The sequence below is a fragment of the Rhineura floridana genome, chromosome 1, assembly GCF_030035675.1.
Source record: "Rhineura floridana isolate rRhiFlo1 chromosome 1, rRhiFlo1.hap2, whole genome shotgun sequence".
Lineage (NCBI taxonomy): Eukaryota > Metazoa > Chordata > Lepidosauria > Squamata > Rhineuridae > Rhineura > Rhineura floridana.
The window spans coordinates 318,356,286-318,369,491 of record NC_084480.1 but is presented as its reverse complement, the minus strand read 5'-3'; the positions used below and the strand labels follow the sequence as shown (position 1 = coordinate 318,369,491).

General features: G+C 44.3%; 1 protein-coding gene across 1 annotated transcript; it reads right to left on the bottom strand.

The window, feature by feature from the left end:
* Positions 1-2,010: 2,010 nt before the first annotated feature.
* LOC133376282 (secreted Ly-6/uPAR-related protein 1-like) lies at positions 2,011-7,886 on the bottom strand. Its single transcript, XM_061608086.1, has 3 exons — positions 6,978-7,886; positions 3,825-3,944; positions 2,011-2,721 (listed from the first exon to the last, which is right to left on the bottom strand). The coding sequence occupies exons 1-3, from the start codon at positions 7,027-7,029 to the stop codon at positions 2,510-2,512; spliced, it is 384 nt and encodes a 127-aa protein (XP_061464070.1). The 5' UTR covers positions 7,030-7,886; the 3' UTR covers positions 2,011-2,509.
* Between the last annotated feature and the right edge of the window lie 5,320 nt (positions 7,887-13,206).

Here is a 13,206-nt window from a genome sequence, read left to right as displayed (position 1 = left end):
CTTTCCCTGACTGAAGGTCGATTTTTCATGATCACAATCACCCTACAATAGTGATCCAGGAAAAATCAGCTGGTAAAGTACCATGACCTTTGAAGAGTTAAATATTAGAGCTGTGTGTTAAAGGCCAGAGTCAGACACCTTTGCTCTGCTTTTCAGTTTGAGTTGTGTCCTCTACCCAGCCAGCAATAAAGAAGCATGTTTGTTTTCCTGCAGTTAAAAAGTAAGAGTTTGTTTATTATGTAGTTATTACAATAAGTAGAGCAGGATTGGGTGCTTATCGCTAAAGGGTGAAATAAAGAGATAACTTAAAGTGACCTGAAAAAATGGCTGCTCTAATCTACCCTTTACTCTTACTATACTCGTAATCATAGTAGCTCTTTTGTCGTCTTTTTCTTGAGTACTTGATGGCAAAGGATGGAAACAGTCCTAGAGGAATAGAAATATTGCTGTATACAATACAGTTAGCTAGCTGGCTGGACGGCCGCCTAGGTTGTAACTCAGGCCTAATTTCTGATTTTCCCAATATGTTCAGCTCAGCATGAGGTCTTTTCAGGGTTTCTGGGATAGATAAATCAAACTGACCAGTAAAAAAAATTCAAATGCTTTCCACAATTAGTTGCCAATTGCTTAGTTAGTCCTTTATGTAGCAGTGACTTGAAAAGTTTTCCCTTGATTGTCCCAACAGGAAGGAAAATCTAAAGGCCAGGGACAAGACTAGAAGGAGGGACTCTCAAGGCAGAGCTAACAAACACACCCTAAAGTATTTGTTTTCTCTTTGCCGTTGCCTAAACTTGTAGTATGGATAAGTTTGTTTTTCAGGTGGAATTAAAAATTTGAGGAACTTCATGCAGCATCAAAACTGTGCTCCGGAACTCACTGTCTTTACTGAGGTAGTTCAGTTCATGAAGAATCAGACCACAGGGACAGACCACAGGTGAAAGGGGACTGTAGCTATAGGCAGTCATGCTTTGAGTTTGGTATTCCTGGGGATCTCTCATAAAAGGCTGAGACAGTTGAACAGATTGCTACAGACCTGATGCAGCAATAATAATAATGATAATAATGATAATAATAAGAACAATAATAAATAACAACAATAATAGCAACTCATACTACATTATTTTCCCCAAAAGATCCTGGGAACTGTATTTTTTAAGGGTGCTGGAAATTGTAGCTCTGTGAGGGGTAAACTACAATTCCCAGGATTCTTACAGGGTGTGTGTGGAATAATATGCTTTACCTGTGATGCTCTGACTGACTTCCTTCTGTCCCTAGACTGTTACGTCTTTAGGGAAGCTTACCTGCCCCTCCTCCTTCTGCCCTTTCCACTCCTTTGTCCTCCGACTGTCCGGGAGAGAGGAGACATCCCTTTGTCTCTGCTCTCTCTCCTAGCATGGGGCTAACTCCCGCACCTGGGCATTACGCCTCCAACTTAGTTAGTTAGTTAGAACTAGGTTTGCCTTTCTATCTACTATGTATTTCTATAAATAAAGTAGCTTTTCTTATTTTACTAAGTCTCCAGTCTCAGTGATCCTGATGCAGGGTAAAAGCCTGCTTTCTTAGGTAAATGCACACACACGCTGGCACACTCGCATTTCAACATCCGCTGTTACTCTCTGCTGCTGTGCTGCTTTAAACTAAATCAAGCACACAAACACACACAGCAACAAAAGTGGTTTACCATAGAGAAAAACGCAAATACTCATTTAGACTTCTCTGCAGGTTTGTTAACAGCATTCAGCAATGTGTTCAAAAGAAAGAAAGTAAGAATTCAGTAGGACTTACTTCAGAGCAGACATGGTTAGGAATTTTCTGTTAATTGCAGCCTAAACTGGTGTTGTAGCACCATTGGTCTGTTACAGTGTAAATACACAGTTACTGCTTTGTAGTGAAGCACTGAATTCCCAAATGAGACCTATGCATTTTTTAAAATCACAACAGGGAATAAAACACATGCAGAAGAGCAGATGTCTCTGTTCTGCAAATATGCAAATAGAGCATCCCTGTATTTTCAGGCTTGCACGTCTACAGCCAGAAGGGCTAGAAATGTGAAATTTGAGATTCTCAGGATGCTGAGTGCTTCGCTCCGCCCCAAAACAGCAAGCACAGCAGCCTGGAACAAGCATGAGATATTTTATTGGGCAGCTTCTCTTTGTGTTAAGAGCTTGCAAACTTTTGAGCTAGACAGAACACTTTGCAGGACAAAAGAACTGTATTCTTCTGGATGAAGTATGAAGTGTGCAGTGAAGTGTGTGCAGAGGGGAGATACGATTGTACTCTTCAAGTACTTGAAAGGTTGCCACACAGCGGAGGGCTTTCATACAATTATATCCCGGAAGGTTTCTTGTGCTTAGGTCCATCTGAAATATGAACATCAACAAACTTCTAGAAACAGACATCTGACATGCCTTGCAGTTACTGCAGTTTTAATGCTCTGGATTATCTCAACAGATGTTCTCTTTTTCTGGATGATGTCCCTCCAGAACCAATCCGTCCTCTTCCTGAAGCCTTATAATCTGGTCCAGAGGAGGCCAAAGGCAATGGCAGCTATAAAGCCTGTGGCAGAGATTGTGGCAGTGGCCTGTTGCCCTGCACCAATGTTGCAGAAATCCGTGAAACAGCAGTAGTCTGGGTGACTGTCTCCAATTCCATCCAGCTCAGAAGGCACACACTTTTCAGAGCAGGATTTGGTCACAGTGATGTTTCCGAAAAAAGGGTATCCTGAAAGATAGTGTGAGAGAAGGTGGAGAAAGGAGGTGTGTCAGTGATGTTGTTTTGCTGTCTTGTCATGTAAAACAAGCACATGTAAATATCCTGTTTGTTATGGATGTTGGGAGACCATCCTTTGTTAGGCTGAAGGCTTCCTAAGAGCCCCATTGAAGATGTTTCATCAGTGGGAGCTAATAAGGGATGATGTACTCCTGATTGCAGAGAAACTCTCTCCAACGTTGGAATGCATGACCCATCCGCATTTGGGAAGGGGACACCGCTGAGAGCCGGGGCGGGGGGGGGGGAGTGGAAGGGTGGGGATGGAGAGGAGGCGGCTGAAAAGGAGGCAATGGTGAGCTCATGGAAGCATCCTTGGAGTTCAGTGACTCTCCTGTCAGAAGCAGTGTGCCTCTGAATACTAGTTGCTGGGAATCACAAGTGGGGAGAGTGCTGTAGCACTCAGGTTCTTCTTGTAGGCTTCCTACTGGAGCATCTGGTTGGCCACTATTATTATTATTATTATTATAGTTTATTTCTATCCCGTCTTTTGCTTACAAAAAATAAACACAAATATAGAAGTACATATCAATAAAAACTGTACAATTTACAAAAATTAAATAGCAAGATGCTGAACGAGGCGGGCCTCTGGCCTGACCCTGTAGGGCTTGTTCTCGGGCTCTTACAAAAATGGTCTAAAGATAAAGATAAAGTGGGGTAGTAGAACATCAAGATGCTGCAATGGTTAAAAAGCCCATCACGCTTAAGTGTTATTATTTTAGGCTGTCATTGGGGGTCAAATTAAAATATACAAATTGTCTGCGGAGGTATCCAATAATAAAAATGACATTTTTAAACCTTCACTGACAACTTTCTACCCAGGTGGCGGTGGTTTTGCATGCAGATCATCAAAGACCGATTCTGGAATAGCGAAAAGGGTAGATCTGGGCCAGCCTTCGCCAACTGGGTGTTCTCCAAAGGTTTTGGACTACAACTCCCATCAGCCCCATGGCTGTGCTGGCTTGGGCTGATGGGAGTTGTAGTCCAAAGCCTACAGACGACATCCAGTTGGCAAAGGCTGCTCTAGGTCTTTGCTGTGTGTGTGTATTTGTTCTTACCTGAATCCACTGAGTGCACCGTCGTCTTGCACGCGGTTGTCTTCATGGAGCATTTGGTGATGGACACGCACTTGCCAAGGTCGGTGGGCTCTTTGCAGGTGTAACACTGCAGAGAGAGAGCTATAATGGGAGAGAGCACCATTAGAGCGCTCCGCTTGCAGCTGCATTGTCACTTCTGGTGGGGAGGCATTCTCTTGGGGCTTCTTGAGAAGGTCACAAGGTGAGAACAACACATGAACTTAAGACCATCCGTCCTTCTAGACCAACAGGTAAATCCTCAAACCGGCAGTGGCAATAGATCTGTGCTTGCTTTCAGGCTGTGCTTGCCTAGCCTGATGGATGACCCAAATTCCTTGTTTTGTTTCATTAAACAGGAGATGTGGGGGACTGATCCTAGCAGAGGAATGGGGAACCTTGGGCCCTCGGGACTCTCCGTAGTCCACCCCCCTCTCCTCAGGTCATAGTCCTCACTGTCACTGTTTCTCATCCCGAGTGTTTTCGCCTGGCTGCAATACATCCTTCACCTTCGACAATGCGTCCTGCTTGTCTGGATGGAAGCGTGTGAGCATTACTACAAAGGTAAAATTTACATTGGTTGCTCCGCCCACTTTTGCCTCTGGCCCTATCCACCACTGGCATGTGGCCCTTGGCATGTGGCCTTTGGAAGGGAATGTGGCCCTCGGTGTTGAGGAAAGGACCTGAGAAGTAACAGGTAGGGGATTATTGATGGCCTTCATTTCCCACCTTTTGTTGGTGATTTTAAAGGCATGAGGGGGATTTGTCGGAGGACATTAGTGTATGTGCATTCCACACATGAATGAACAGCATCCTGCAGTTCTGATGAAAATGCTTCTTATGAAGCAGACATCGACTTTTTGGGAGGGTGGGGTAGGGATGGGGAGGAATTGCCTATTGATGCCACACAGTTTTGTAGCTTCTGAGGAGAGATTTTCCTCAGGACTGCAGGAAGAGAGGGAGGGGTTAAATGCCATCTCCATGCTTGCTTTGATCTCATTAATGATCAGCATCCTCACCCTGGGTGCATGTTAAATGCACAGGCATAGTTTTTAATGCTATTACAAATAATAGCATTTATAAACACCACTCCTAACTTCTTGAAAGATTCCACCAATGCTGCCTCCAGAAAATTCTGCAAATTACTTGGGAAAACAGACGGACTAATGTTAGCGTTTTGGAAGAAGCAAAGACTACCAGTGTTGAAATAATGAGCCTTCAACAGCAACTTCCTGCTGGGAGGAAGGGTGGGATATAAATCAAATAAATAAATAAACTTCGCTGGACTGGCCATGTTGTTCAAATGCCTGATCACCGTCTTCCAAAGCAGCTACTTTACTCCCAGCTTAAGGATGGAAAACGGAATATTGGTGGACAGCAAAAGAGGTTTAAAGATGTTCTCAAAGCTAATCTTAAAAAATGTAATACGAGCATCGAGAACTGGGAAGTCTTGGCCCATGAACATCCCAATTAGAGGTCGGCGTTATCAAAGGTGCTATGGATTTCGAAGAAGCGTGAATACAGGGTGAACGGGACAAATGAGCTAAGTGGAAGGCACGTCAAACAAGTCCTCATTGCGACCATCTTCCATCTGCAAACCTATGTCCTCATTGTGGGAGGCTGTGTGGATCCAGAATTGGCCTCCACTTATGGACCCACCGTTAAAGACCTTATCTTGGAAGACAATCTTACTTGGCCATGAGTGATCGCCAATGAAATTAATTAATTAATTAATTAATTCTAGCCTCCCCTTCCTCTCAAAGGAGACTTGGGTGGCATACAACAAAGTAATGGAAACAATTCCATTAAAATAAAACATAACATTGAAACAGAGGTTGGAAAAGTAACTTTTTTGAACTACAACTCCCATCAGCCCAATCCAGTGGCCATGCTGGCTGGGGCTGATGGGAGTTGTAGTTCAAAAAAAGTTACTTTTCCAAGCTCTGCGTTGAAAACAGAGCAGCTAAAGCCATGTTCAAACATTAAGAACATCTAAAAACATCGCGTCTGCTTATCCTTTGTAGGATGCAAATTACAAACGTCACTTTCTGAGCACCAGTCTGAGGTTCTGAGGACTCTCCTTGCGGTTAGCTGGCAGTGTCCCACTTTTCATCTCCCTACTTTATAAAGGTGGTCCTTATTTCCCATTATCTGTGCCTTGTAAACCATTGCCTATGTTTTGCATTTTGGAGGGATGGAAACCTAGGAAACTGCACCGTCCTGCCAAATCAAGGCAATGAAGATATAGGAAGCTCCCTTATGACGAGTCAAACCAAACTGATCAATCTAGCTCAGTATTGTCTACACTGACTGGCAGCAGCTCTTCAGCGTTTCAGACAGGGAGTTTCCCCCAGCCCTACCTGGAGATGCTGGGGATTTAAGCTGAGGCCTTTTACATGCAGAGCAGGTGCTCTACCACTGAGCTACGGCCTTACTTAGTGATCCCTAATCTATCAGACTTCTCCAGCATCTTAAGTAGAACCTTTTCCCTGAAACCTCAAGAACAAGCCGTGTCTTTCCCGCTGTCGAAAGACAGGCAGAAACTTGTTTGAGGTTTTGAATTCTTATTCACATTAACAATTCAAGGTCCACCCCCATCCTCAAGACTTCTCTGTTAGCACCCACAACATCATACTAAGGCTGGACCCTGTCAAGCAATTGTAAAGGAAAGATGACCACTGAGATAGCACAGAGTGCTGTTCTAATTTCTTACTCCATGCCATCTTTGGGCAGGGTTCAACCTCTCTCTCTTACACAACAGTTCCAGTTTTACAGCTAAGCCCCCATCAGCCCCTAAACATAAAAAGGTAAAGGTGTCCCCACACTTGTAGTGCGAGTCGTTTCCGACTCTTAGGGTGACGTCTTGCGTCGTTGACTAGGCAGACCGTATATATGGGGTGGGATTGCCAGTTCCTTCCCCGGCCTTTCTTTACCCCCCAGCATATGCCAGGTACTCATTTTACCAACCATGGATAGATGGAAGGCTGAGTGGACCTCCACCCCTTTTACTGGAGATTCGACTTCCTTCTTCCGTTGGAATCGAACTCCAGCCGTGAGCAGAGCTTTGGCTGCGTTACCGCCGCTTACCACTCTGTGCCACGGAGGGTCTAAACATACCTCAACAAAAATTAGTCTTACCAAGTTCCAGGGATGCTACCAAAGCCAGCCAGACAGCCAGGAATGCTTTCATCGTTGCAAGCAAAATCTGGAGACTTGTGGCCACTCTCTGGTAGTTCCCGTGTCTCCTTCCAAGTCACCGATGGCCTTTGCTGGGACCTTGTGTGTTCACACAGCCCCTTCCTGTTCTGAGCGGCGCTGCATGGCCAAGGAGAACAGGTTTGCTCACTTGTTGCGAAGAAGATATTCCCTTGTTAGGGCCACGCCTCCTCTGGCCTCCACCCTGTCCTTCTGGGGACGTGCCGTGCCCGGGGGGAACAGCATGGAAGGAAGAAGCTTCATTCAGAAAAAAAGCACCTAGACTTGATCTGAGGTTGGAAATGGACTCAAACCATTAAAGGCTACCTGGTGGTCATTGCTGGAGATCTACGCAGGCAGGCCGGCCCATCTGACGCACCTCTTGGCTAGAGTGTCCTTTGGCCTCTGATACTTCAAAAGTCATTTGCGGCAAGGGTTAATGCTGCGTCCGTGGACACTTTGGGAAATGCTAGCCCGTTGGGTGTTTGTTCCATCACTGCACCCAAGGAAAGCTGGCAAATGCAGCCCTGAGGCAGGCTCAACAATTCAGTACAAACGCAGAGCCTATGTGGGAGGCATCATACATATGAGTTCTTGATTGAATGAGTTTGTTTACATGCCACCTTTCCACAGCAAACAGTGCCCAAAAGTAGCTTTCAACAAACATTCAAAATATCAAATGGGGTATGGGAGAGATGTCAGTTTAGAAAACATAATAAATTCAAACAGGACAAACACCAACAAGTTAACAAACTTAAAACAAATCCAGTATTGCAGAAATAAATAATCTAGATTTAAATGCAAAGTATAAACAACAACAACAAGCTATCAGACAACAGAGCTCCAGGTACTTGTGTTGCTGCCCTCCAAGGACCCTCAGCAGCCTGCTCTTAAATACAGTTCATAGGGGAGGGGTCCTCTTGTCAGGCTACATGACCTACAGCTGGCTCCAGCAGCAAAAAAGGAAAATGCAGGAGAGGGTGATGATGGCCAGTCTTTCCCCCCAGCTTCCTGAAAGCTCCAGTTGCGAGTGCAGGTCTGATTGCACTCCTTGAGGGATAGAAACATGGAGACAGAATTTGGCTGCTGTCAATTAAAGGTCTTTCAGTGGCAGAAGTAGTGATGGTAAATGGAAGGGGTGGGATTTGCCTCTGTTGAAAGTTGGTTGTCATCTGTAGTAGTTGCAGTGGGGTTGTCCCTTGTGGCTCTTTTGAGGAGACCTCTGCCCTGAGCATCTTACACCTTAAATGTTAATTAGGGGTTGTTGTTATGGGCCTTCAAGTCGATTACAACTTATGGCGACCCTATGAATCAGTGACCTCCAACAGCATCTGCCATGAACCACTCTGCTCAGATCTTGTAAGTTCAGGTCTGTGGCTTCCTTTATGGGATCAATCCATCTCTTGTTTGGCCTTCCTCTTTTTCTTCTCCCTTCTGTTTTTCCCAGCATTATTGTCTTCTCTAGTGAATCAGTTCTTCTCATTATGTGTCCAAAGTACGATAACCTCAGTTTCATCATTATGGCTTCTAGTGACAGTTCTGGTTTGATTTGTTCTAACACCCAATTATTTGTCTTTTTTGCAGTCCATGGTATGCGCAAAGGTCTCTTGCAACACCACATTTCAAATGAGTTGATTTTTCTCTTATCTGCTTTTTTCACTGTCCAACTTTTACATCCATACATAGAGACTGGAAATACCATGGTCTGAATGATCCTGATGTTATGAATGAATGATCAGTGAGGTTAATTAGGGGAGGGGCAGAGAAATAAAAAACATTTATTTTCCCCCTTCCTGCTAAGTCTACCCTGAATGTTTGCATGAGGGATCCTCAAAGTCCCAATTTACTTGTTTTGTTTCTTTGTTAAATTTGCATCATGACTTTCCGCAAGGCTAACAGCAATAATACAGAACAGAGGTGGCCAATGACAGTGCCCTCCATATGGTTTGCACTACAACTCCCTTCAGCCCAAGCTAGCATGGCCAATGGATGATGGGAGTTGTGCTTCGCAAAATCTGGAGGGCACCACGTTGACTGTCCCTGCAACAGAATATAATAAAACAGCAATGAAGTGCAAGGATAAACAAACCCCATAAAAATGGGGCAAGTAAAACAGAGATTGGGGAATAAACAGGCTGCGGCCTCCAGTTCATTGCACCCAAGCCAATATTCCTATTACTTTTGGAAATCAAACCAGCATTGGTGGCATGAATCATTGTGAACGGGTAAAAAAACAGACTTTTTACTAAGTCAACCAGAGGGAGTTGTAAAAATAGTGGACATTGTGAATAATTGTCCTTTGAGCAGCTAGTTGCTTTGGGGTCAGGAGACGCCCTTGGCAGCAGATAAGCACAAACGCACTGACAAAAGGACAGGTATTTGTGCAAGAGGTGTGGCCCTCTCGGGCAGAGGCCTTTTCTCTCTCGATGTGCTCTCCGGAGCACCCTGCCCTGCCGAAAATGTACCAGAAGGGCTTTTTTCTCGCCTGAGGCCTAAAAAGGAGTGTTGTTTCGGGACAAAACTCAGCCAAGAGTGGAGAACAGCTTCTTTGTTGTGCCATCTTCCCTCTCATGGAGGAATCAACCCGAAAGATTTACTAGTATTTATGATTGATTTATTAACTTACAATAACATTGAAAAGAGAGCATTACAAGAGTAAAATAAAAGTATTGGCAGTGTTTAAAAGCACTGGGTAAACAAAAAAGACTTTCAGCTATGCATAGAGCTGCAATCTTATATACATCTGGCAATGGACCTCACAGAATTGTGCTCTGTGCAAAGCCACCCTTGAGGACAATCCAGAGGCTGCATAGTGCAGAATGCAGAGCCGGCCGGAAAGCGCCAGCTCTGGCTAACAGGTCTCCTAGGGAGTAAGAGCTCCTTGTAGGCCACAAGGGGATTAAAAATAAATCTTTTACTCTGCCAGCCTTTTGGTGGACCCCAGTGCAGCTGGGAGCGTCCCAGTGCCGCCGGAAATTCACAGCATCCAACTCATCCCAGTGTGGTGGAAGGGTGAGTTGAACTGCACCCTAGATTGCTTCTTTATTTATTTTATACTATTTATATATGTATAATCTGTACTTCATGAGTGTATCCCAAGGCAGTATACCACCCATATACAAATCATTAAAAACATCAATAAAACATCAAGAAATATTGACTGGCTAAAAAGAACTTCATCTTGCAAAAGCCTGTCTAAACATTCTAGTTTTCAAGAGACATCTGAAAGGAAGGCAGGGATGTTTCTGGCCAAATCGCTGCTGGTATGGAGTTCCACAGGGCAACAGTGCCTGCCACGCTAAAGGCTCAGTCCCTGGTAGACGCCAACCATCCCTCAGGCGCACGGAGATCCTCTGGGGTATGTGGTAGTTTGCTTGTGGGGGCAAACTATCGCTAGCATATGACACCTTGTTTGCAGGATTTGCACAGACAGCCATTTGCTACTGGACCAAGGTTTTGGTGCTAATATATAAGGCCTTACACACCTTAGGTTACTTGAGACACCCCTAATTCCTTATATACCGAATAGGTCACTGTTGTACTGCTTTTAAAACGATTTGTACCTGCTTTGATAGGTTTGTAAATCGCCTTGACACACGTGTAGAAGGTGATTCATAAATAAATAGACTTACTTCTGAGTAGGCATGTATAGGATTGTGCTGCATTACGATTGGTGGCAAGCAAGCTTCTTTGGGGGAGCATCCCACAAGTGAGGTGCCATGAGTGAAAGGGTCGTTCCCCATCTAATCTCTCACAGGGGAGGGGTGCCGGGGAAGGCCTTCAGCCTGTATAATCAGCCAGGTTTGTGCAGGACAGGAGCGTGGAACCTTTTCCAGCCCAAAGGTTGCATTTGCTTCTGGGCACACCAGTGGGGGGAGGAGCAACTCATGCAATTTTTCTACATTTGCACAGAGGTGAGATTCTGAACAAACCCACACACTCTTCTCTGCCCTCCATTCAGACAAGCAAGAGGCATTATCAGAGTTTGAGGATGCATTCTAGCAAGGCACAAACACTGATGGAAGGTACAAAGCAAGGCAAGTGAAGACTTTCGCTTGGGGAGTTGCACAGGGCCGGATTGGCTCTTGGGCCTGAAGTTCAAGTTCGAGGTTCTAGTTTTGGTGTACAAAGCCCTATACAGCTTGGGACCAGGATACCTGAAAGACCGTCTTATCCCTTATATGCCCAGTAGATCACTGCACTCTACAGGTGAGGGCCTCCTGCAGATACCTTCTTATCAGGAGGTCCATTCTGCACAATATAGGAAGTGGACCTTTACTGCTGTGGCACTGGCACTTTGGAATTCCCTTCCATTAGACATGCACCATCTCTGTTATCTTTTCAGCACCTACTGAAGACCTTTGTCTTTCAACAAGCCTTTTAATCAGAAACCTTATCCCAGTCTGGAGAACCAGTGTGGTGTAGTGGTTAGAGTGTTGGACTACGACCTGGGAGACCAGGGTTCAAATCCCCACACAGCCATGAAGCTCACTGAGTGACCTTGGGCCTGTCACTGCCTGTCAGCCTCAGGAAGGCAATGGTAAAAAAAACCCCTCTGAATACCACTTACCATGAAAACCCTATTCACAGGGTTGCCATAAGTCAGGATCGACTTGAAGGCAGTCCATTTCCATTTTCATCCCAGTCTGCATCTGTGTTGGAATTGCTTTTTAATACGTTTTTAAATCTTCTCTCTCTCTCTTTTTTAATGTTTTTAATCTTTTTTAAAGATTTTTAAAAAAATGTTTTTAAAGGTGTTTTGTTTTAATATATTTTAAAGTCTTTTTAGTGCTTTTCTTTGCCACCCTGGGCTCCTGCTGGGAGGAAGGGCGGGATATAATCAAATAATAAATAAATAAATTAAATAAGTTCCTCATCCTGGTATAAGAGAGGGGTACCCTTCAGATACTGGGTCCCAAATCCAGATGCCCCAGCACATCCCATATTTCTGTATCTCAGATGTCGCTTTTGGGGGTCCTCAATGCTCACCTCAAAGAAGCGGTCAGTATTGGGAGCCTTGAATTCTCCTCTGCCTTGCATTAAAGGCCAGGGAGAGGACCGTTTGAACACCAAGCGGACAATTTCACAGAATCTACACGGCTTCTGTTTTCAAGGTGTAATGTAATGATTTGGTGATGGCAAATGCTCAGGCTCTGTCTTCTGTGGGAAAAAAACAAACACTCTCCAACATTATCAGAGGGCAATAATTTCCTAGGTCCTGGGGTGCTGAAACTCCTGTGTTATCTCTGAGGCCTTGGGCTGAAGTTATGAAACAGGGTCCAATTCAGTCCATAGTTTATAAACTGGACAAGCCCAGCTAGTGTTTTTCCAGGGCAGAAAGAAAGTCAGCCCCCCTGACCCAGTACTTGTCAAGAATGCAGGGGGAGTGGGGATGATGGGATCAGCATTCGTACTTGACTCGCCAGCTTTATTCATAATTGAACTATAGAATCATGGAGATAAATTATTGTAGAAGAGTCATGTGGAGGAAGGGTATAGAATCATGCGCAGACTGAATGTTAGGCACTATGTCTTCAAAGCTACCACTGCCTTTTAAAAATATATATTTTATTTTGTAATTTGTTGATTTACTTCTTGGGCGCAGTTCCCTTCTGCAAGCAACACCAGAAGTGGTATGCCAAATATATAGAGAGAGACACTCTGGCTATGAAACAATCCAAATAAAACCAGAATAAAAACCATTAGTTAAAACATATGCACACGATAACATCAAACAGAAATAAAAAAAATAATTAGTATAAGGTTGTTCAATAAAATTTAGCCAGCATCACCTATAATTACATCAGCCTGCCAGAGACACCTTTTGGAATAACTTTTTTATTTTTTAACATGTATGCGAAAATTAAGCAGAGGATGTGGCCTCTGTTGGGCGTGCAACTACAAGCAGCAGGTATGTCGAAAGCTTTCTGTGGCTAACATTGGCATTAGAGTGACAACCAGTTCAAGTGAACCCTGGGATGGCCGATAAGACCTGCATAAAAAATACATCTGACCATGGGGCGTTGATTCCCAAAAAAGGCAACCAAAATATACAAGGGGATTGCGCAACTCCCCTATAAAGGAAGGTTACATACAATATTTGGGGCTATTTAGATGACAGTGATGATTATTATTACACTTATTACCTGCTCTTCACCAGCAGGTCCCATGA